The following is a 26,780-nucleotide window of genomic DNA, read 5'->3' on the forward strand; positions in this document are numbered from 1 at the left end:
AAGGAAGAAAAAAAAAGAAAATCAAATTCCTCTAATTCTTACCACTCAGATTGCTGCCTTAATTCGGCCAGCTGATGAAGCCTTTTAAGAGCTTTTTCTTGTTTCTTCTCATCTTTCCATGACTTGGAAGCTACATTTCGAGCAAACTCCCGTTGCTTTAATTCCTTCAGTCTCTGCAGAAAAGAAAGGAACAGAAGGGACACCATACATAAGTAATACATTCTTTTCCACCCACAAGGTTCCTTATTAAACCCTGAGTGTAGTGCAGAGGTGGCTTTCAGGATAGTAGGGGTAGAACCATCTCCATTGATAATGTTTTCTGCTCCAAGATAATTTAGTAGACAAATGCAGTCAAGTAGGTTAGTTTTCAGTTTGTCACCATCACTTCAGAAATGTCACCAAAGTGGACCTCCAGTAAGTTATTTTTGTTACTATGAAATATACAGTTCAAATGTCTAAATGTGATTTTAATTCATTCATTCTCCAGGCCGAGGCACATATCAAATTCAGACTTTTGTGCTGTTTTCATAAAGTGAAAAGTGGGTTAGAAATTTAAGCTTGCAAAATAGGCCTTAAATTAATCTAATAATTCTTTTAATCTTTTCTTTGAAACAGTTGACTTATATGTGTACTGGATGTTTCTCATTACCTGCTTGGATTTCTACCACAGAAGCTGCCACAAAGCACTTCACGATATTGAAAGAACTGAGAAACAGTCACAATCACATAAGCATCTTGAAGTTCAGGGGTTCATCCTGAACTGGGAGAGTGCTTGAAGCTTAGCCTCTCTTAACGCATACAAAATGACTTTAAACAGCCTAGAATCTGCATCTACTTAATTTGTTTTCACCTTGCAAGTCATGCATAAATGATCTTTCCCAGGAAAGTAAAAACTACAAAGCTATAGACTATTGGCCACTAATAGAGCAAGGGCCAAATCTTCTATGATCATTATTAGCTTCATGTTTGAAAATAAAGATTCTAATGGGGGACTGTGGTCAGAAAATGTCACAAACGACAGGCAGCCATAGGGGAATAACCTGAATTCAGCTCCTTAGATCATTATAAATAATAGAAAATTTTGAGAAATAAAATTATGGCCCTGTGTTATTAGGTTAAAAGGTCAATACTTATGAGTTGGTGCATACCAGAGGCTGAACATTAAAAAATAGATGCTTTCATAGAATACAAAACAGCAACCTATAATAAATACCATTTCAGCTGGCAAAATTTCCTAGTCACACCTCCTCAGATATTGGAAGCTTGACAATCTAGTTTTTTAAAATTTTTCTAAAAATTCACTATATATTTTTAGTACTTAATGATTACATTCATCGTGAAGAATTGGTACATGTACATATCTCAATTTTTTTCTCCTTCCTCTCCTCCCTTTTTTGCTAACATAATATCCATTCATTTATCTTATAAATCTCTATAAAGTTAACTATGATGCATACAGATAGCAACAAGACTAGCAGGCCAAAATACATTTAAAACATATAGGACAATTATTCTAAATCAAGGTACATTTTTAGATACATTGCCCATGCTGGATTACAATAACTTTTTAACTCTATTTTTTCCTATTATCTGTCTTTTATATTGCACTTTATTTATATATTGAGTTTTTTATATAAAAGAAACCCTATCAGATTTTAAACCATTTGGTCAGCTCAGATCTCAGTCAGGGAAGAGGGTAAAACACAGCATAGGGAGTATTTGTAACAGAAAAATATAGGGATGTGAAGTAGAAAACATGTCTAGACATCTAGTTCATGTTCTTCTGTTTTTTCAAAAGGGAAATTGAAAGAGTAAGAGCAAAGCAGATGGCCTTCATAGTTCTAGAGAATGGATGCCTAGCATCCTCTTTTCCAGGATCAAAGGCAGTGCAGTGGAAGACTGACTTAGAGGTCAGGATAAAGAAAAAGAAGGTATTTACAGAGCTGCTTCAACTTTCACAATGCATTTAATTTTTCTCTCAGGATCAAGAGGTATAAGAGTTATATGGACATATTTGCTAAAATACATTTATGAAATATTTGGAATTTAATATTTTTCTTGGGTTCATTTTAAAAGCACAAGCTAAGCAATCTTCATTTCCCTACCTGCCAGCAAGAATGCTTGGCTCATTTCCCTACCTGCCAGCAAGAATGTGGAACTCAGCTGTGAATAAATAAATGAAGAAGCAAACTGATCAGGCCAGCAAGTCTCCCTGTGTTTGGAATGGCAATGCTCTCAGCATTAGTGCTTACCAGTCTGAACGTGTTTGTGAATATCTGCCACTCTTGTAAGCACTCTCTTCAACTGCAGTGGAGCAGAGCTCACGTGTGAAATGAATCTACTTAACGGTGTCTATTTCTTCCTTTCTTAAAATAGAATAACTTCTTCTACTTTGCACTTTTCATCCATAGATCCCAGGGTAATTTATAGACATTAATGTTTTCCTTTACTGCAGAGTAAAGTAAATCTCAGGGCCAAAGGTCAAAATTACTAACCCCATTTTAGAGGCGAAAAGCAAACATACAGAAGGTTAAATATCTTCATCCACACCAAAAAAGAACAGTGACTTGTGAGCAGAACAGCTGTCATTCATAAGACTATGGTGAACACAGGAGTTTATGTAGAATTCTACACATTTATAATGGTTTTATTTTGTGAAAACAAAAGTCTATCCATTTTTAAAATATTGCTTCTTGTTTGGGAATATTTTTATCAAATGGGTAGGACATATTTATAAATTATTCATAGTAATCTAGAACAATTTAAAGGACAGTGTAGTTAAGATATATACAACCATTAAATAATACAAAAGTCTTCATAATTCCTTGAAGAATTTTCCATGTTGAAATGGGACTTTCCTCATTTTCTGCTTTGTTTTCTTAAATGTCATTATCTTTCATGTAGTATCAATGCAAACACAGAGAGTGAAAAGAACTAAAATACCTGCAAAGGTGGCTCACATTAGCGGTTAATGGTTTGAAAGGCTAATCGTTCCCTGCCATCCCTGGAGCACGTGTTCTGAGTGCATTCACTCTGATGTGCTCCTCTGCACTGAGGGCCTCTCCTGCCATGAGCAAGCAAAGCACAAATGAACAGAAACGTCTCTGGCTTGGCACACTTTGTCTTAACCCCTGTCCTCAGATGTGCCAAGTGGAATGTACCACACGAGGACCCGTAGGATTAATCCTACACATGCTACGTAGACTATGACTTGCTAGGCTATAAATCTAATTGCTGACGCTCAGCCATTTGTGCTCGGTCAAACGGAACATATGGATTCTTGGGCAGACTCATTTATGAAAACCTTAGATGCCCAATGTTCACAAGAGAGGTAGGCCTCAAGACATGACTGTTTAGAGTTAGTGTGCAGAAGTTTCTGGATTCTAGGACAACTTGAAAATGTGGCTCATAAGAAAAAATAACTTTGGGGCCGGGGATTTAGCTCATTGCTTCCGCCGCCTCCCTTGCAATCGAAAGAATCCGAGTTCGATACCCGGTACCAAAAACAGAGAAAGAAAAAATAATTTCACTACTCAGATTGGACCAATTCAAAGCATCTGCTGGACTTCGGGGTGGCAAATACTCAGGAGTTTAATGTATGTGCCCCAAGCAAGCCACAAGGTCGTTTTCCAAATTCCAGGTTACTCAGAAGTTCTCAAATAGGGACATTCCATGCATCCTATCATCTTCTAACTATTAAAGTCAGGCTTTAACTCAGCTGTGGTACAAAGTTTGGACGTTTTAAAATTTTATTTTAACACTAAGATTTATTTATATTCCATACCATGGCATTACCAAAGCTAAACTTAGTGTTACCTTTTGTGGCTCATTTTTTAAAAACTCAGACATGAGTATAAGCAGCGCTATGTCAATATCAATATCTCTCGTGACCATTGTTGTGAAAGGATTAAAGTTTTATAGTGAACTGTACAGGGGCCAGAAAATGGGGAACTGCTCTCGGAACTGGGTCGGAGATAGAATCCAGGAGGCTTTGCCCTCCCGCCCCTCTCCACGCTCAAAGCATCCACAGAAAGTGCATTCAGCTTTGAAAATATCCAACATTTTTGGAACGAACACAGGGAAATTCCGAGATAAAGGACTATGTTTTGAAGAAATTTTTAATTAGACCAATACTTAGCAATAAAGGCTCAGAAAAAATAATATGGGATTCTATCATTAGGATGTTGGAGAATAAGTTCAATGTGAGAAATAAAGGATAAAGTTTAGCCAAAAATAATGAAAAAAATCCAGACACTTTTCCTCATGTAACAGTTTAAAATATATCATCACTTCATTAGAAAAACACTAAAAAGTATTTGAATATTACATCCATTCTTCATAATCTAATATATAATCTGTAGTACAAATTCCTTGTCATCAATCTTTAAAAAGATTATTCCTTCTAAACAAACTTTTCAACTAAATCTTTTCAAAACTCTTATTCTAAAAAAAATTCTTTCAGGGCTGGGGATATAGCTCACTGGTTCCAGTGCGTGCCTCACAAGTACAAGGACTCGAGTTTGAAATCTGGTACCAAAAAAAGAAGTCTTTCAAGTATAATACAGAGTTAAGAGAAGAGTTAGGATATTTTTCTGTTTGAGGCTTATTTTGTCTCTAGACTCATGTGAACAAGGGCTTAAGAGAGTCTTTTATTTAATTATTTCTAAACAACATGGGAATCCTTTTCCTTGTGGGAAAATTCTAGGGAAGAATTGCTTTTGCAATAGGAAAACTTCAGGAACTTAGAAAGGGAATCTTCTGATATTCCCAGTGCAAACCTGTGCCCACCATGACAGCTGTCTGTAGCTTTTGCTGTGAAGCCCTCATTGTCTGGCCGATTACACCTGCTCTGCAGTGTGCTGTCTCAGGTGTGTGCCTCCCTCACGAACACATCTTCCTGTTTAATTCATAAGGAGAACCTGACCTACTGCACTCTGGCCCAGCTATTCAGCTGTTTCTTCAAGAGCGATTTTTCCACATTTCAGTATCTTGTACTATTTAACATTATATCGATTTTTAAGAGATCTTTAAATTTCTACTTCATCCTCCTACCTCTTAAACTCTCATTTAGGGTCAGATGATGCCTGCTGAGAATACTGCAGGCAGAAATATTTAACCTGAAATACCTGAAAACTAAGACTCCTTAGTTGAGAAAGTGTTTTTAAAGAGCTCCTTAATTTTTTACCTAGATGTTTTTCTGAAATACAACTGTCTTTAGAAAAAACAACTATAAAATTTGGGGCAGGAACATAAGGTATTAATGAAATCAAACTCCAGTATAAACTTGAATTTTGGATCCAGTTACTCTTAATGAATAGGGATTCTATTTCAAATTTAAAGGTTGTGTTCAGTCGGGCCACGTATACGAGAGACTCAGCTTCAGTGGCTTAATCCATTACAGCTTATTTTATTCCTCAGGAAGAGTCTATATCCAAGCACGCCACGGAGGGTACAGTTCCGTGTTTTGTTTTCATTCTCTCCCAATTTAAGCCCAGGACTTTATCCGCAAGGTCAAACTGTACTGGGGAAATGTCAGGATCAAAACTGCATTCCAGGCAGGAAGAAAGATTAAGGGCTAAGGGCGAAAGCTGACTCCACTCTTTTATTTTGTATTTTAAAAAAAAGAGAGAAAGAGAGAGAGCTTTTGAAAGCTTAGTAGACTTCTCTCTAAAATTACTTGCTGGTGGTTTGTCACATGTTATTGACACTTAAGAAGTTTGAGAAATCGAGGTTCTTACGTAAAAATAGGCTCGTCCCTTAAGATTCGTCTGGGTTTCATGAGTAAGGAGAGGTGGGACTGACTTTAAGGGACCAGTGGTCTGCCCTTCTGGAGCTGCGAGATGCCGCTGAAAGGAATGACTGCTTCATTCCGTTCTAAAGATGCCCTTCAGGCTGAGTCACTACCTGCAAAACCCGAGAGAGAAGTTTCGACATCATTTTACTGCACATACTGGATGATAAGTTGCCGATTCTCCTATAGCAGCTTTGGATTAGGTTTTCTATTTAGGCAGAAGCAGAGGGCAGCACAGGTCATGGGTCAAATCTAACCCCCAGGCTGTTTTGTAAGGTGTCATTAAGACAGGGCTGTTTTACATATGACCACTTTTAAGCTACACTAATAGAGCTCAGTCATTCCAATGCCAAACTGTATGATCCACAAACTAAAAATATTTACTGTCTGACTCTTTCTGCCCACTTTTTCTGCCCAAGTAAGAGAAATAGCACTGCTCTTGTGTGTTCAGGATGAAGGAGGTCATTAGTTTCATATTTCTATTTGTGCACTTCAATTCACAGCATTATGTTCCCCAAAACCATGAATAAAAAAGTAAAAAGAAAATGCATGGTATAAAAGAAAGGCGTGGTGGCGCACACCTGTAATCCCAGCACTTGGGAGGCTGAGGCAGGAGGATCGCTGTGAGTTAGAGACCAGCTTGGGCTACACAGTGAGTTCCAGGTCAGTCTCAACTACATAGTGAGCCCTGTCTCAAAAAATCAAAAAACAAACAAACAAACAAACAAACAAAGAACAAAAAAAAAAGAGAAAGAGGTAATGATATTTGGAGCAAAATGTCAGTTTTATTAATTAAACTTTTAGTAGTAAATTTGAACCTCCAGAATTCAGAATAAGTACCAGTGTATATGAGGAATAATTTAGAATTCTCTTTAGTAAGAAGTTGATTAGTGTGAATATTCCCAACTTACTGTAGATGTCTAACTGAATCAAGCTTGACTTTTTTTTAACAAAGCAAGCTTGAATATTCTCCCCAAATAGGATCCTACCAAGCTATTAAATGAACCACTCATTTTCAGAACTCAGAAGACTGAATCAAGCATCTCACTAGTATTCCCCACAATGAAACAGCTTGAGACAAATATGAGGGTCACAATCTTTTCTAATGCCTTTATCTTGGAATGAAGTCACTGCTGAATAGAGAAATCATTGCCAAGAGTATTTGGATATTGAAGAGTTAGTACCACTCCATCTCAGGAAAACTCAAAATAGTTCTTTTTCCCTTTGTATCTGAAACTGGTTATCATCAGTCTTTTAAAAGTTTTATTATATTTTGTGTTTTGCAAATCATAACTTCATTTATCAAGTGAATTGGGGGCCACTCATGTCAGACACAATGTCTTCCATTGTTAAGTGGAAGAATCAGATCAGAGACACTTAGGTTTCAGCTGAATACATTCTTGAGAAGAAGATATTAGGGCAGTCTTTGCAAGTGTCTATTCCTTGTATTTGACTCTTGACTCTTCTATCTTCAGAATAAATTGGGTCACATTTTTAGAGAATGACTTATTTTAATCTTCTTACCTATAAAAACACATTTTCTGTATGTTCACATTAGTCATTTCATCAATAATTATTTTCTTCTTCACAAGCAAGTAAGTTGAATGAACAGGTATTTATTATGTGTAAAATTGAAATTCTTTTGAACTAATTCTATCAATTTCCATAGCCATTATTGCCAAAAATATTATTTAATTTGGGTTTTTCTTTTATTTGCTATAAAAGTTCCTTAAAAATATAATATAACTGAGTGTGTGGCCAATAAAATCACATTTGTGCCTTCGTTGTAAGTGGCGGTATTCTGCCAAAATCTTAAATTTTCAAACATTTTCAAATTGCATTGCTTCAATATTAGCCATACTCATATTTTTCAGAAAAGCATGAGATTGAAGCAGAATATAAACATATGTTTGCCCATAAACACATTTATATTTGCATAAAATTTCCATAAATCTTGCATAAAATAACTGACTTAAAATTTTATGAAAACTCACTATTTAAAAATATTATTACAACAGAAATGTTTTAGTTCTATCTGTGTTGTTGGCTGATACTGCATGCAAGATTCATTGCATATTTTATATGTTCAAATACTGTAACAAAACTTTTCAATCAAAATGCAGAAGCACTGCAAAATTTGCTTAGATTTTTGTCATCATTTACGTCTTAAATGTTCCCCAAAGTTGTCAAGTTTGGAAAAGGGGTTTGGTTGGAAAGCCTAGGTCAGTGGGGACCTGACATGGAACAGGGTGTTCTTTTCCTTGGCCCCTCTGCTCTTTCTGCTTTCTGCAAACCATGAACTGAACAGCTTTTCTCTGCCCCATCATTCTGACATGGTTTTTAGTGGGGCCCTGCTCATGAACTGAATCTGCCAAAACTGTGAGCCAAAACTGTGAGCCTCTCTTTCTTTAAGTCGTGCATGCTGGGTATTTTTTTGTGGGAATGGGAAAGTGACTCATAAATATTTATTCTTAGTTTTAAAATAACATAAGCTTACTGACAAAGAAATATAATGTGAACATCAGCATACCACATAGTTTTGCTTGTCACACTGAGTCAGAATGTTTCATATTACCTAGTATCATTTAGTGTACAGAAAATGAGCACATTCGTTCATCTTAGTTGGACCCTGCAGGGATACAGTTTAACAGCAGAAGTTACATTTCTATATGTACCAGTCCCCGGCTCAACAATTCAACTTCTAGAAATGCCTGCCTCACATGTAACCACACACCTGAACAAACACAGTTCCTTAAATTAATGATGAACCAAGTTTAGGCACAAAGGTCAGTCTAATTCCTATGTCTTTGATCTCAACCACTGCTCAAATTGCTTGGGATTGCCTCTTTTTTGGGCTATATTTATAAACTATTTTCTTTATTCCATGTTATATAATTATTCTTTATTGCCAACCCTAGAATTAGGTGAATTAAATTTAAAAACAAAAAAGAGGGAGGGAAAATATTTCATTACATCAGTGTTACCTTAATGAATATTTGGGTACAAAGGAGAATTCATCAATCTCAGTGCCTAAAGAATCATCAGCCTCCAAAAGTTACCTTCTCAGGGCCAGCCTTACATAATCTCATGTCTTTTGATACTTTTGAAAAATAAAATAAAAGAGAATAGGTTGATTAATGATGTTTTAATTAACTAAAGACTTGAAATCCACATTAGTTAAAAAAAAAAACAGATAAATATGGCAGAAGTTTAAACAAGACTAGCATTAGGAACCAGTGAGATCAGAGTGGGATTATTGGCCTTGGCAAAAAAATCACAGAACTCTTTGTATCTTTTTTCTTATGATTTATAGAACATACTGCCACATTTATCCCTCAGGAAAATGTCATGAAGACACAACTGTAACAGGATGAATTATTCAGTTCATATGATCATGCAATTTATCCAAATTTATAATTCAATCAAAAACCACTGTCTTCGACAGTTACATTTTTGGTTGACTGGAGATAAATCAAGCCTGGAGATAAAATCTATTCAGATACTTCAGATACGATCTTCTCTTTAATAGTATTTTTACCCCTTTGTCTCAAAGAGTCATATATTTATCAGCCATGTTTTCATATATATATTTGAGTAAAGATACTTTTTATATGATATCCATTTTTATTCTAATATCTCATAAAGTCACTAGAAGTTTGGAAAATTAAAATAGGTGACCTGAAATTACCACTTCCAGCAGATTTAATGATTATTTGTATCACTTTAAAATTAACTAGTGAATATGTTTCAGGAAATTTTTTAAACATAGGGTAAATGAATAATATAGCCAAAATATTCTCTTTCAAAAATTAGTACTAGAAGCATAAGAAAAAAATAAACATCTAGGATAATGTTCTGAGAACCAAGGCCTTCTCAGCAGAGGTTTTATTTTCCTGTGGGATTGTGCAATATTTATTTTTGTCATATTTATTACAGTCATGAAAATTTGGAATGTATCTGGAAGCCAACTATGGGGCATTGATAAACTATAAAATAAAGGTATAATAAATCACATACAAACAAAAATGTCCACATTGAGAAGAGAATTATCTTGGAAATGGGCACTATAATAAGCATTTATTTAGCATTATGACCATAATTCTTTCTTTTTTCATTTCATTTCTTTTTCAGATATCATATAGCAATTTCTTGATGCCAGGTGTGCATGTGACCCTGACTTTGCTGTGCTTATAAATACAATTCTACATTTGGCCGAAAGAAAATTAGATTCTATTTCCATGCTCGAGTCCAATTGTCTGGTGGCTGTTGTGTTCTTTCTTGAAATGTATTAAACTATTAATTTAGTTGGGCTTTGTAGCCATAGGCTCTACATTTACGGATTCAATCAACTGCAGATCAAAAACATTTGCAAAAAAATGCATCTGTACTGAACATTTACACGAAGCTTTAGTTACTATTTGTTAGACAAACAATACAACATCTATTTAGATAGTCTTAGACATTTTAAGTAATTAGAAGTAATGATTTAAAATATATGGGAAGATCTTTGTAGGTTACCTTCTGGTCCCTACCTGAGCATTCCTGGCATTTGGTTTCCACAGGGGATCTTGTAGATTCTGAGCAAGGACTATACCAACAATACAGTCAGGGAAGCAAAGGTACCAAAAACACAATGACATCAAAGTACCACGTACGAAGCACAGTTAAAAATACAAGTGCTTCATGCATAGTACTTCCTTTCATCTTCACCGTGAATTGTGAGGAAAATGCAATCAGAATCATTCCATTTTACAGGTGATGTGCAGACAGAGAGGTGCAGAACTTGATGCCAGGTGCAACTGTCACCAGCCACACGCTACAGCCAGTGTGGCGTTCAGCAGCCATACTATGAAAGTCCATCATCCATATCAATGGAGAGAAAAATCTTTGTAGCTGAAAATGTTTCTACTTTTAATTCTGTACCTTTCCCCCTTTCCCTTTTATAAACAAGAAACAGAGACTCAGAGAAGATGAAAACCATAACTTTTCCAAATGTCATTTTGTAAGTCAGTAATCAGAGGGGATTTAGACTAGAGATCTGTACTTTGGAGGAGGAGGAAGAGGAGGAGGACCTATCTACTGCGTGACTCTGAGACCAACACTTCAGTGCATCTGCACAGATGTGTGCCTGAGGTTGGCAATTTCATGAAATACTACAGTCATTGTTATTTGTTAAGGAGAAATTTGAAGTAGAAATTAAAGTCCCCAAATTTCTGTTCTCTTTTAGATATTTTAGCTAACATGCTTTTACGTATGTATATACACACATATATACACACACACACACACACACACACACACACACAAACTTTTTTCATTTACCACAAATACTATTGTAGTAATGCAAAAGAAAAAAAATTAAACCAGGCAAGTTAAACAGTTGGGAAAGACTTAATATTCAGAACTATTGCAATAAAGTGAGATCAATAATAAGAAAAAAAATTGAATTCTTCTCCAGTGAAACAAAAGGCAGGAAAATACTTAAAATCTGGAGTGAGCTAAGGGAAAAGACAAGTGTATGGTCTGGAGGAGGTGCATCCATGAGATTAGGTTACTGGGTTTGCTAATTGTCATGTTTTTTGAAGTGAGGCTCCCATACTACCACAGAAACTGGGAAATAGAGACGTCATCTCTTTTTGTCGTTATGTTTCAAAAGAATGCCTGCCAAGTCCTGGAGAAATGTATGTTTGGATTCCCTGGGAACTTATAGGGGCAGCGACTACAAGTTTTCTGAAATCAGTGATCTAAGTCAGTTCAAGATACTATAATCAAGGGGGCTGGGGATTGAATTCAGCGGTTCGGTGGCCTGCCTTGCAAGCGCAAGGACCAGAGTTCAATCCCCAGTACCAAAAAAAAAAAAAAAACCTATAATCAAGAAGAAATCTGTGTAAAGTTTAATCAGTTTAAGGCACATTAGGGTTGCTTGCTTATTAGAGACTGGAAAATTTATGAGCATCAGAAGGAAGAATTACAAATATTCTTTATCCCATAACAAAGACAGCCATTAAATATTGGTGCCTTCCTTTTCAGTATTTACACATCGTTTATCATAAATGAAGAATTTTAGTTTTTTCCATGCAAATCTTTTCAGAGCCAGAACATAAATAACATCAGATGGAAATCTATGACATCTACAATGAAATGCACTGTGATATAGTTACATGTCTGGTATAAAAGTGTCTACTTAGTCTGAATTTCATTTTCCTCAAATTCTTTGTATCCACACTACAGCATTTTAAACAAGAAAATTGAAGCTAAAAGATGATGAATATCATGGTAAGAATTATACAAACAGTGCTTTGCTTAATATGATTTATTTGAAGTCCAAGCTTCCTGACTGCCAAGCCCTAGCTAGTGACCTCTCCACTCTGTTATCCCTGATAGATTCTTTGGGACCATTAAAACACACCATTACTCCCCTAGAATTATGACACTCTCGTTCTCACAGGACCTAGGCCTTTAAAGTATATTTCAAATACTTATTATATTTTCCTTTCTAGATATATTGTAGTTTTAAAATATGAATCTATGAAGGCTTGAAATGTTCATTTGAGATTTAGTGTCTGAAATGTAGAATGTGTCCAAGCCAGCAATGTAAAACACCTGTCTCTTTCATTAGCCAGTGAAAACTGGCTATAACTCAGCTTCAAAGTAAGTACTAGTTATTGGAGTAAGATTCCAATTAAGTAGTAGATTTACTTTTTTAAAATATACATGATTCACTGTAAGAAAAGCCAATTATGCTGCACAGCACACTTCTGTTCCAGTTGGTAATGTTCAATTCGCTTTTGCTATAATCCAGCACCTTCAAGAAAATCTCAAGCATCTTTTTGTGATGTAACAATGTTTCCAAAGAAAATTAATTAAAAATTACTTTAAAATTGGTCCCACATAGTATCTAAATAATATTGTGTTAAATGCAAGATTTCAGCATTGGTTAAAAGAAAAAAAATATATAGAGTTATTCATTTTATAAATGCCACTTTGGGAAGCACTGAGTTGGGTTTTGTGCTTGAGAGAAGAAGAAAAACAGGCTCACACAAGCTGAGTGTCGAAGGGAAGGACATAGGAATATGGTTTCCAGCAAACTCAACAAGGATGCTAATTCTGTTAGTAACAGAAATCTACTAAAATGGGATGAAGTTGCATGCGGCAGAAAGGGTTCTTAGACAGGAAATGGACCGACACAAGAAGCCTATGAATTTAAATTATTTCATCTCTCAACAGAGGACTGCATGGTCTCCCGTCTTTCCTCTTGGCACAAAAATATAATTCAAGCTATTGGGACTTTCTTGGTCTTAGGGTACATTAGAGCTAAACGTGGTAACTCCAAGCTCTGACTTTACCTCCAAGTGATAGATGATTCTCTAGCTCTGATATTAAATCACAGGAGGAAAAATGTCCCTTGTTCAGCTAGGGCTAAGGGCCCATCTACGTCCCAAGAAGCTATAATTGGGTGGCTGAGGGCAGTGGCTTAGCTATGATTTACCAAGAGTGGGAGGTACAAAAGATGTAGTATAACTTTATTTTGGAGTTGTGATAGGAATGTGTCTTGTGTGAGTCTGCAAGATAAAAGCAGAGGAGAGACATGGCATAACCACACTCAAGAAAGATAAACGATAACGGTGTAAAGGGACAACGCTGGAGGCAAAGAAACTGACCGCGCGGGAGACAATGGTGCCCTGATCTACACGGAGGCAGCATGGAGCCAAATGTCTACTCAAATTCTGCTGATTCGAGGAAACTGAGTATTCACATTTAACTCAGACATGGCATGTATGAGGAGAAACTGAGAGAAACACACCCTGAAAGATAAACTTTGTCCTGAATATGGTGGCCATAAAAGCACTCGAGAACAGGAACAAGGTATTGAAGTGTTTTTGAGAAAACTTTGATGGAGTGCAGTGTCTGCAGAGTGGGGTGGGAGTAGATCAAGAGTCACAAAAATTTGACAAGGAAAGTGGAAAATATCGCTTCCTTCTGTTCAGATCCATTACTTCAGGTCACTGTATTTATTTGATATGAATAATAAGCACATGTCAGCTATCTACAGATGAAACTGTTCAGCAATGATATCAGCTAGATTCAAAGTAATAAAATGAAAGACATCAAAAGAAGTTGGGTGAACCTTAAGGCACGTATTACTGCTTTTTGTCAATCTCTTGTTACTATCAAGAGCACAACTAACACAATAACAAAAATAAGCACTTGCAGAAAAACAGTGGCCTCCAAAATTCCCTTCGTAGGTGCAAGACTATTTTCTCAACCTTTTATTCATCAGCAAGTCCAGATTGGCTCTTCGTAAAATTGCAGCTCTGTTAATAGCCTTTCTCCTTCCTAAGCGCGTCTGCATTAACCCACCACCTCCTTCCTCACCGCACTCACGGCAGTTTCTGTTCGATCTTTCAGCTGCAGTTTCTCCGTCCCTGACTTCTCCCTCCTCTCAGGTAGGCAGAGCAATCCATTCAGAACATCTCTTAGACTGTGCCCTTTCCTGACTAGGACTTTTCAGTGCCTTGGACGAAGTATTTAACTAAAAATCTCATGATGTGAAAACTCTGTTCTTCCCCAGCTTCATCCTTATTCTTCTCTTTGCCGTCCACGATGTGCAGGTGTGTTGAGTTTTGTTGCTTGCATTAACCACCCTCTTTCCCATGTGCTTGCTGGACCATCCTTGTACCTCTTGAGGTAGTTAATGTTCCTCATTTCCACAAAGGCCTGCCCTGCTCATTAATGCAAAACAGCTCCACCTCTTGGCCCTCATTCTTGGCGCTACATCACAGAGGAAGAGTCCTTATTAAGCAGCAAGGAGTAGTAGACGCTGTAGAGAGTTCTGGGTCAAGGAAAGAGCACGCGTGAAGACCCACACACAAGAGAAGGACACCCAGAGGCTTGAATATCGTTGCAAATAGAGAAGGAGCAAAAAATAGGAGATGGTGAGAAATAGGAGAGAAGAAAGTATTTTGTTTTCTGTTTTCTGTTTTTTTCCCGCAGAGCTTCTTCAGCCAAAATAAGGAACTTAGGTTTTAGTTTGAATTATGCAGTGTGGTGAGAAGGAAGAAACAGAATAGCTAAGCAGAGGAGAGACATGGGATAACCACATTTAAGAAAGGTAAACGGTAACAGTGTAAGGGAGCAACGCTGGAGGCAAAGAAACTAACCGCGCGGGAGACGATGGTGCCCTGATCTACACGAAGGCAGCGTGGAGCTGGCACAGGATTCTTAAGCAGCAGAATTAATTTGTGGGAAATGATTCACCAACTGTTTGGATTCCCGACACTTCTATTGCCAAGATAAATCATGTGATTCAGTAAGACGCTTTCCTTTGATTAAAGCCATTAATGATTTAATTAAACATGGAGCTTAATTCTTATAATGAGGAACTCCTCACATTTGTATGTTAGACATTGCAAACAAATAGATATGTTTTATTTTAAAGATCTAAGCAGAAGGAAACAGGTAACCTTCAGCCCGCTAGGAAAAGTGAAACAAAACATCATCTCAGAACTGGGGATTTTAGAGCAGAGCATGAGGACAGAGGTGTTTAATTCACAGTGAGCCCTGGATGTTCCCAAAGTGAGCAGATCCATACAAGGCATTCTGAGGGAAGCAGCTGGGTTTTATGGTTATTGTTGTTTTGGAGAGTTTTGTTTGCAGTTGTTGAAGGTTTAAAAATGTGATATCTCACTTCTAAAGATGCTTCCAGTTGGCATACACAAATAAAATATGACCAGAATCCTAGAAAGGAAAAGGAAGCAAGCATTTCCAACAGTACATTTTAACAGTGGAACAAGCAAATAAAAAATGAGAATTTCATCGTAAATTGCAACCTATCCAAATGACTTCTTTAGTGGCAAAATAACATCTTTCAGATAACTGGTATTGAACTGTCCAAACTAATAATAGGACATAACAGGATTCCTAGAGTAATACATGAATATTTGGTCAAATAGAGTCTCTTCCCCGAATATCAAGTCTCTCAGGTAAACTAATGATAAAAATTGGGAACCAGAAAATTTACTCAAATGACCTTAGAGGAAATTTTTAAATGTTTACAATCTACAATATAATTGGTAGATTATTAGCTTTGGCAAACAAAATGGTGGAAAGGAGGGGTGAATATGATGAAGTTTAAACTTCTGACTAGAACTCTTAACAAAATGCAGGAGTTTTACTTGTGAAAATGTACCAGAATGGTATCTAAATCAAATCCCTGTGTTCTGGAATTATCCTAACCCCGAGACAAATTATTTCTCTGATTTTCTTCATATGTATTACTATTGTAGATCTACACTGGCGACTCTCACACAAAACTGGTGGTTGCATTTTGATATTATGTAGATTCCAAAGTTATAATTTCTCAAATCTTAGTACATATAGATAGTTCATGGCATGGAAAGAGTTACTTTGAAAGAGACATAAACAAATATGGTATGCTTGTTAGTAATATAGATTATGACACTAAAAAGATATGAGGAAATGTAATGTATAATTCTGGATTAGATCTTGGGTCCAGGAAATAATTTCTTTAAAAGATATTACTGATACAATTTATAAAATTTATATGTAAAAACGGAGATTATAAAATATTTTTAGTCTTAAATCTTCAAACTTTGTATTTCTTCTGTGTTTCTGTAAGGTAATGTTCTTATTCTCAGAGAAAATGAGCTGAAAGTTTTAGGCTTAAAGAAACTTGAAGTATACAGTTTAATTTTCAAGTAGCTAGAAAAAAATTACACATATATCATAATGGACAGAAGATGATAAAGAAAATAGAGAAAATTTAAATAATGGGTGATTCTGGAAATATATTATACTTCTTTTTTCTGTCCTTTCAGTATGACATTATATGAAAATAAAAAGTACACCTGCCCAAAAATTAAAATGACAAATGCTAATTGAAAATTTCAAAGTTCTCTAGCATTATGAAATAAAGTCAATTTGGTCAGAAGCTCCTTCAGAAATTATTTTCTAATTTACCTATCATAATAGAGCAAAATCTGAGGCTTCTATGGATTTGGTTTGATTAAGGCACTATACTCTCATGACTGGGTCTCCAGAAATGATAGCGGAATGAAGTGAATAATTAATTTTTCAAGAGTAGCTTTTAAGGATGATGATTATTATTTAGCATAATTAATATTTATTCTTATCTATTTGAAGCACAAGACCAGTTGCCCATAGGGATAACTTTTAATCCTTAAAGAGAAAATATTTCATCAACATGAATAAAGGCATGTATTTTTAAGTTTGCTACTCTAATACAGCAAGTGTTCAATTAATGGAACTTAGTAGGAGGCCATTAAAATGAGTTAGAGAAGGTGAATTAAAACACACTTGTAGTATATGCTCTTTGAAATTGTGGCCTGGTCGGGCAGAACACTTTTACCTGTACTAATTAAGATGGTGTTATATGATTTAAATTTCATGAAAATATTAACAGCTCAAGAGCTATGTTAAGCTTCTATTGCTTGGCTCTTAGCCCAATTCTGTGCATATAATTATTGGTTAATGCAAAGCAAAAAAAAGCTACAAGTAATCATATTTAACCCAATTGATTTCTTAATTCTGTGAGTACATAATGAGCAAATATTAAAATAGTTAAGGAAGAAGGACCTGGGATTTAGCTCAACAGCACTGCTCCTGGCTTGCAACAACACAAGGTCCTGAGTTTTATCCCCAGTACCAAAATAAACAAACAAACAAATAAACAAACCATAGTTAAGTAAGAAATCCATGCTCTCTTCTTTAGCTCATGAAGGAAAAAGCCACACAAATACTCCTAGAGCTACTTGGTAGACTTTACTGTTTCACACTCTGGGGAACACACAGGTGAGCTCTGCTTAAAGTTGAGTGGATTAGACCGTGATTGCTTCACTAAGGACTTCACATAAATTGTTAATTGAAATGGGTAATTTGGAAAGGATCAGGGTCCGATACACAGGTCAAGCCCAGTTCATTTTGTTTTAGGACACTGTGATCATCTAAATATCATCTGTTTTAGTACAATCAGCTCTGAAGGGGATCATTTTATGAGGCTTGTAGAAGTCCCAAAATTTATGAGTAAAAGAGTTGTTATCTTGTATATAACAAGGAGAAACATGGATCAATGTAAAAGGAGTTTGGTGTTCCCAAATACTGCCTAGCAAAATGTATACCTTAAGTAAGTACTGCATATCCAAACACAAGACTCATTTTTTAAAGCCTAATAGCTAAGTAGAAAGGTTCATAACAAAGATACTTAGACAAAATGAAGGTAATCATATATCATATATATTATATATAGGATATATATAATTTTTGTTGTTTTTTGGGAGGATATCAGGGATTAAACTCAGGACCTTGCACTTGCCAGGCAGGTGCAGTGCCACTGAGCTATATCGTGGCCCATAAATTCTTTTTAAAATTTCTTTATATAATCTTTATGTGTGTGTGTGTGTGTATGTGTGTGTGTGTGTGTGTATATATATATGTGTGTGTGTATGTATGTATATATATTGAGGAACATATAGCATTAGTAGGACCAATGTTTTGGCATTTTTTTGTCAAAATTAGTTCAATGTTACAATTTGAATCTATTATTTAACAAGGAAGTTTAATGTTCTAAGAGGTTTAAAATAAAATATATATGATCTTGATATTGATTCAAATTTGCAGCTGTATACACAATGTGCATTTCTGGTCTGCTCAAAATCGAATGAAATGGGGCTGGGGATTTAGCTCAGTGGCACTGCGTCTGCCTTGTAAGCACAAGGTCCTGAATTCAATCTCTGGTACCGAAAAAAATGAAAAAAAAATCTAATGAAATGAGAGAAAATATATTTAAATTATCTATAATCATAGAAAATTTAAATTATTTTTAATCATAGAAAATGAATAAAAAGTACCCTATTTTAAGGATATGGAAAACAAAAGCAGAGGAATCCCGTTCAGTAAGTCATGGGAAATAGAAACACGTGCAGAAAAAGATGGATTTCAATGTGGCAGAATTTCCAGGAAATATTCAAAATCTGGGTCAAGAGAACAGCTTTAAAGCACTTGAAGAGTGAGTCGAAACACAATTGCATTTGGACAACTTTACTACCTCAGATCTATGAGCAGCAGTGGTATTTGCATCAGGGATGGGATTCAGGGATTGATAGCAACGAGATGTAAAAGTGAGCCTAACTAGTTACTGGTTTGAAAGAGAAGCAAAATCCCTCACCTTCTAAACAAAACCCATCAGGTTCCCCAGGTAACACATTCTGACCTCCAGCATGATTACTAGAGCCAGAAAAGGCAAAATGAAGAACCACCCATCCACAAGTCATTCAGTGGAAAATCTCAAATATAAAAATTACTTCCTGTCAAGAATCAACAAAATACTTGAGAAAAAATAATAACAAGAAGCTTCTTGGTACAAAGAAAAGGTAAATAAACACATAAGTGAATTAAAATTATTATCCTTGCAGATATGAAAATGATTATTCATTTTAGAACAAAAGAGGTATTATTATGTACAAGGAAGAAGTTTATTCAAGAAATTGAATGTCAGAAAGATAGAGTTAAAAATTAAAATCAGGAATTACAGAATTAAAAATAGCAAAAATACATATTAATGTGCATATTAACATATAAATAAAGAGGTAGAGGAATAGATAAAAGTTATGACGCAAAACTGAAACCACAAGATATTAATACCAGTCAATAATGAACAATGTAGGAGGACAGAGATAAAGGAAGAAATAATTAAACAATTAATGAGACAAATCTTTCTGAACTAATAGGAAGCTTGGAAAAGAGACTGCTTCACCTCCCTGTGTGGAGTGGTGTTTTGAAAGGCATTAAGAGCAAAAACATTTAGATTTTAATCAGGTTTTAGAACATTAGAAGATGGAAAGAAACATTTTGCAGTCTGCAAATAAATGAATAAAGAATTAAACACAACCTGTTTCTAAAATAGAAAGCAATTTCTGTCACACTTACCATTATCCAAACTGGTTACCAGGATCTTCTGGAATAGTATCATAGATGTTGTAAGGAAAAATCATTTCAAATTTCAGATTTTTTTGTAAGCTAGAATTCACGTGCAAGGACAAAGTACAACTGTTTTCAAAGACACTTGGAATTAGAGTATGAAATGGACTTCTAGCTTTAGCTTAGATTAGGGAAATGTGAAAAAGGCATTGTGCCCATCAACAATTAAGAAAAACTATAACAGTATATAAGATCATAATGACAATGTGAAATTGGAAGAAAGGCGCTAAAGGTGTAGGGAAAGTGGGAGAGGTGGGGAAAGGGAATAAGGGAAAAGAAAAAAAATAGGAGAAAATAAAAAAATGGAAATGAAGTGTTTGTAAATGGGGAGGGAGGAAGGGGTGAGGGAGAGCAGGGACAAGGGTAAAAAATGAGAACCAAGACCTGTCATGTAAAGGTACAAGATCCCAGTAATGAATGTAACTGTACTGTATACCTAGAATGTACCAATAAACTCAATGAGAGTTAAAAAGAAGAAAAGTTTACAAATCTGATTAAATCTTGACTTCTGCAATCCATCAAAGAGTTGAAGTACAGGGCAACAAATTAGTACAAGAAAACTGCACTGAGACCTTAGCATTTGCACAAAGCTGTTCTAAATTTTTATATGAATTTTATATTACCTACCCTGTGTGCAATATAGTATATTTTATGTATGAACAAACTAAAACAAAATCAGTTGTGTAATTGGCCCCGTGGTAAGTCGTTAACTAATCAGTGGCAGACCAGACTTAGGTACCACACAGCTGCTCACCTTCCATGAGTACCGTCCTCTTCATTTTCCTCTAAGTTTTGCTATTGTTATTATATTGTCCTCAAACAAGAACTAGAGTCTCAAGAATGTGACACTAGAACATTTAAGACAAATAAGTTCCAGAAGAGCCACTCTAGATCTGAGCTCACTATAGAGATGCTGTTGTAGAACCTGGTTTGTTACCCCTTCTGACATTCATTTCTTAATACTGCAGTTCTGGATGAAAAGAAGTATTCTCTCATACGAATCAATGTAAATTCTACTGATTCTGCAAAAAACAGAAACAATTATTTTTTGACTCTGATGATTGAACCAGGGCCTCTGAACTTCACTTATTTCCCAAGATGAAGTTGCCCAAGCTAACCCTGAACTTGTGATTCTCCTGACTCAGCCTCCCAGAGTGCTGGAATTATAGGTGGACACTATCACACTTGGCTTCTAAACAGTCTTTTAAAGAAAGTGAATTCAGTTGTTGCCGCGGTCCCTTACGATGAGGCCGACATAATGCACTCCTTTTTTGATAACCGAGCCCCTAAAGACAGGAACTGAAATGAAGAGGATAAACAGAGAAATAGATGTGCAGAATTGGGTGAATGCATGAATCTGCTGACGTGTGTAATACAATTATTACAACAAAATTCAAACATTAATTCAGTGATATCTGCAGCTAGATATCGTATAAACCATTCCCTGCAAAATCGCTAAGTTAAATTGATAAAAATACTACTCAAAATAGAGAAAATATCTGAGTCAGTACACTTCTAAATTGCAGCCCTGCTCTAACTGGCCCAGCTCTACAAACAGGAGATAAGAAAAGCATATCTGTAAATCGTCCCCGAAATCCTACACCTCTAACACCTTTTAGTTTTCTCAGCGGTGTTTCATAGTTCTAAATATTTGTGTCCTAAATGTCTCTTTTTATTTTTGAATATTTTACATTTTGAGGCAAGTTTAGTTGTCACTATTTTAAAATTCATTTTCAAATTTTATATTTAAATATGTAAATACAGTATATGGTTAATTTTCAGGTAGGAACTATTTAATTACTTAATATAATTAACATAATAATTCAAATGTTTAGCTGTAGGTGAAAGGTTGTGCGTTCTATTTCCCCCATCACATCCTCCTAGAATAAAAAATAAATACTTCTTTCCTTCATTTACATCCTTTACTCACTTTTATGTTAATCAGGACTTTCCATTCTGCACTAAATAAAAGCAATGCTTGGGCTGGGGATTTAGCTCAGTGGTTCGGTGGCCTGCCTTGCAAGTCCAATTCCCGGTACAAAAAAAAAAAAAAAAAATCATTGTTCATACTACTGATTTATTTTGGTTTAATTTGCTATTTTTATTTTTGACTTCTTCAATTATAGGCTTACATCAGTGATCCTGGATTTTATTTATTAAGGGATAACTTTAAAATATAAATATCTTATCTCTGCTTCAGCTACATTTTCATTATTTAATTGAAAATATTTTTAAATGTTTGAAGGGGGTTGGTTTACTTCTAAACAGGCAAGATTGCATAGCTATTTATTATGGAGTTTAATTTAATGATAAATGTGTAATGTCAAAGTGTTGAAATCTGTTGAGTCTTAAGATTCAGCAAATAATCTGTTTTGTATATTCACACAACAAAAGCTTGGGTTCTGAGACTTTTGGACGTGATATTCTATAAAAGTTAATGAGGACTAATTTATTTTAATATTTATTACACTTATATTCTTATATATTATTTTAGTTGAGTATTTTATATTTTGATGAAAATTTAGTTGTTATTGATTTGAAAAATTTAACTTTAGTTCTGTTAGTTTCTGACAAAATTGTATAAATTTATAAGATGAAGAAAGATATAGGTATTATTACTAAGTTCTTAAGTCACTGCAGCTATATATAGATCTTAAAGAAGTATTCCTTAAAGAAATACATACTGTAAGGATATTATCCTTAGCTCCACAAGACATACTTATGCTGTCAAACTGTCAACATCAATCCTGCAGTGAAAAAAGAGGCTAATAAGGATATTTTTGATGCTTACTACAAAACACTAATTATCGAGTAAAGATTAGACATTATGTCACAGGTATTAAAATGCAAGTTTCTTGAAAAACATCTTTACATGTTTTTGATGGTGGACCTTAGGATCAAGTGACTGATAATGTAAATACATTTGTATAGTTTGACTCTTTACTGGCTTCATTAGTTGTATATTTAGAGAGTTTATTTTCTGTACTTATATTTTCACGTATATGATACTGCACGGCAAACTTCAATGAAAGTTGACAAAGGGCAAAGATATTTCAAATGATTTGAATGTTGAGCAGTGTTGAACACTCCTAGAATCCCAGCATGCAGGGAACTGTGGTGGGAGCAGCCCAAGTTCAAGCCATGGCTACACAATGAAACCCTGAAAGAGAAAGTGAGTCTATATTTCTGTGTGCCTGCAAAATCAAATTCAGAGTACACACGCATGATCCTCAAAGCACAAGCATGGGCATTAAAACACTAAGGTGATGATTTTCAGGTAGAAGGACAAGGCATTTTATCTGTGATTTAGAATATGCTGTCCTCATATAACAAAGTAAAGTGTTAAAAAAAAAAAAATTAAAGGTGTACTATACTCCAGAGTCATACTAAGCACAAATACATATATAGTTTTAAAATGATAAATGCTTCAGGTATTTTAATGCTAACTTACTTGAAATGAATTTAAATTTGATCAAATATCCACTTCAAGAGTTACTGTGGTTACCGCAAACATCCTTTCAAAAGGACTCACGCTCGATTATAATTATTGGATTAAATATTTATGATTTCATTTCAGTTGCCACATATTTAAATCTCATTTTGAGATGCATAAAATTTATAGTTAATTTATTTTAGAATTTTCGAATGTTATACACTCAAAACTAAATGTTATGTATTTGAATTTAAATTAATATTTTGTTTTAGGACATCTGATGTAGAATACAGTGTAGCTTCTGGGGATTTGTACTCTGGACCAGTGTAATACTCAACTTACATATAATAGGTATGTGCATGGCCAATGGCTCTTTTGTAGACATAGGTTACCTATACAACTGCTCATTAAGTAATTCTTCCACATTTCCAGACTACACTTAGAATGCTTGGTAGGAGCAGATGAACTTTTCAGGTGCTGGGAATAGATTTGTAAAAGGAAGAGAATAATCTCTTTCATCATATAGCTTCTTTTATTATTGGGAAAATAAAATAATAAAATATAACCATATATAGCATTGTAGTTCATATGTATACATATATTTAGCATAACAGATGATGAAAATTATAAAAATTAAAGAAGGAAATGGAAGACATGAAGTGACAAAGAGTTGAGTTGCAAATGTAAAACAAAGTCAGATAAAGAGAAAGATAGAGTTGGGTTAGAGATTTGAAATGAGTAAGGGAAGTAGCTGCGTGCGTGCTTGTGGTAAGAACATTCTGGGTAGAGAAACCTAGAGATAGGGACGGGGGAAAAAATGAGAACCAAGACCTGTCACGTAAAGGTACAAGATCCCAATGATGAGTGTAACTGTGCTGTACACCTAGAATGTGCCAATAAACTCAATAAAAAAAGAAACCTAGAGATTACACAGTCCTGAGGGCAGAGTAGGGAGACCATTGACGAACTGAAGGAGACCTGAGTTAGTAGGAAAATAGAAAGTATCAGGAAGGGGAGAACATTGCCAGCTTTGACTTCCACTTTGAGTGTGGCGGAGCAGAGCTGGAGGGTTTGGCTTCAAGACTGGAGCAAGTCAACTGCTTCTCTGGTAGAGGACCAGACGGGTGGCGTATGGAAGTCAAACCAGGAAGACTGGGTACAAAACTAGGTTCGTTGTTCAGGCAAGGTGGCACATCAGCAAACAAGGTTACTATATTTTTTAAGTAAGCACAGCCTGTTTTCCTGTATGATGTGTAAAGAGAAAGACAGAAGTCAAAGTTTTGGTCTGAGAAATTAGAAGCCTGACTTGCTATTTTCTGGGAATGGAAAGACTCGAGGAAAAACTTGTTTTTGCGGAGAAAGACTGACAATGAGGTTTAGGCATTTTAATTATTAAATGACTATTCGACATTCAGACTGCATGACAGGCTTCTCTTTCCCTGCTTTGAGCCCCAAGGGGGTGGGCGATGAGAAGGGTTCCTCAACTAAACCTGGAAAGAGAACGGAGGAAAATCAGGGCGGAGTGGTCTCCGGATAGGGACACTGGAACAGGCAGGGAGGGAGAGGAAAGACGGAAGTAGAAACTTTCTATAGCATTTCAGGTTGCTATGGAGACATTTTCATAACTCGGGTGAAGGCAAGAGGGGAGCACAGAGAAGGTCGGTTATGCAGTGTTGGGAGTTTGGGGCTTTTCTCAGTATGTGCAATTTTTCACATAAATGGGGAAACTGTCATAGCTGCAGTGAAGATTGGGGAGATAGTGGTGTAGATTTTAGTAGAAAGAAGGGCACGTGAAGTCTTCACCTGAGACACTGACTGCCAGTTCTGACCAAGACATGATGTGGAAGAACCCCGTCAGGAACAGAAAATGCAGGATACAGTTATTAATGGGGGAAGAGAGGAGTCTTCTGTAGCTATTAATATGAAACCTGATAGATGCTGAAAACAATCGCCCTAAACATGTGTTGTCTTTTTATTATTCTTTCCAGAAGGAAATTTTATTTCTTCTTCCATGTTTTATTTATGGGAAGTATTGATGGATTAAGGAAATAATTAAACCTGAGGTCTGGAATAATTTTAGATCTATCAATATATGTACACAGCTACAAATTAGTAAAACAGCAAGTATCTGAGCCCCTAATGTGTGCCAGTTACCAAGATAAAAATAACGGAAGATTCATGAATGGGAAACACATTTCAGATATAACAAAGTCTGATTTTGTTTTAAATTTCCAGGGTCTTGGTCGTCTTATATTTTGCAAATAAAAAATACCAGCTGAGATCACATTGTTTGAAGGCTTCTGGAACTAGATATTTATAAATTATTTAAATTCTAATATTAAATTGCAATGTAAGTACTTAAAATAATTTGTTTGAGATTACTTATAATAAAAGGACATGTTAATGAACAACACAACAAATCATTTGTACTTTTCTGTCATTTATAATCCTTGATATGTCACTAGACACACTGATGAAAGTCAGCTATGATAGAAAAAGAAACTTTGTGTCTTTCTTTCATTAATCTTGACACAGTTTCCACTGTGATGACCCTATTGTCTAATGTCAACTCTTTGTAGTGAGCAGCCATGAGGTCAGTACTGTGTCTGTCTTTTGAAGCTGACATTTTCTTTTAGGCTCTGGTTTTGGTAAAATATTCTCAAAATTACTTGTATGGTTTTAAAAAATACTTTCTTTAAGTCCTGGGTGGTGAACCCAAGGCCTTCATGTTGAACTACAAGCCCAAATCTTTTAATTCTTTCCTCTTTTTTAAAACTTTTTGAGACAGTGTTCCATAAATTGCTAATTTCCCCAGGCTTGAACTTGAAATCATCCTGCCTCCTCCTCCCAAATTTTTATAGTGATACAATACTTAGATATGCCATAAAAATTAATATTTTTGTAATTATGTGTGAGAAGTTGTCTTTCAATCAGTCAAAATATTTTTTTCAGCATCACAAGAAAGAACTGTTTTATTTTTAAACAGGAAGCTTACTGCACAAGCATTTGAAAATCAATTTAATAGTATTTGTTTCTCTGTGCTTTAGAAACACTGTCAGAAAAACACAAAGACAGCATAAATGCATTTGTCCCAAAGCTGGGAAGTAGATAAACAAAACTGGAGTTGGCATTTCCAGTGTTCCATTTAAGAGAGTTAATTAAATGCTTGTTTTGTTCTCTCGATCTGATGGTAGTTGGTATATATATCTTCCTTTCAAGAAGACTTTTACCTATGAGACTGTGACAGGGATAAAGATGAAGATGAAAGCATTTTTCCCTTCTCTAATGCTCAACTAGCCTCTGTGCTACAAATGAAGTTCAAGAGTTTACAAAGTGACAGGAACATAAAGAGGTGACCACAAACTCAGTAGTTATTTTGAGAGATGTGCTAAAGAAAAATCATGTTCTGAGAAGTTATCTAAAGTTTAGATCATTCTCTGAGCTTCATTTTTCTGGGTTACTCAGAATTTTTCTAAAATAATGTTTTATTTTTGCTTTGTCTCCTATTTAACCTGTGTTTGTGGAACACATTCACATTAG

General features: G+C 35.4%; 1 protein-coding gene across 1 annotated transcript in view; it reads right to left on the reverse strand.

Moving 5' to 3' along the window:
* Positions 1–26,780, reverse strand: part of Znf804b (zinc finger protein 804B) — a 517,996-nt gene that overhangs the window by 10,069 nt on the left and 481,147 nt on the right. The window contains exon 3 of the mRNA XM_033758587.1: positions 43–173. Within this exon, the coding sequence (XP_033614478.1) occupies positions 43–173 (131 nt within the window). The remainder of the gene's footprint in view (positions 1–42; positions 174–26,780) is intronic.

Source organism: Fukomys damarensis, unplaced genomic scaffold (genome assembly GCF_012274545.1).
Source record: "Fukomys damarensis isolate Sample0158 unplaced genomic scaffold, DMR_v1.0_HiC HiC_scaffold_4, whole genome shotgun sequence".
In the NCBI taxonomy this organism is placed as follows: Eukaryota; Metazoa; Chordata; class Mammalia; order Rodentia; family Bathyergidae; genus Fukomys; species Fukomys damarensis.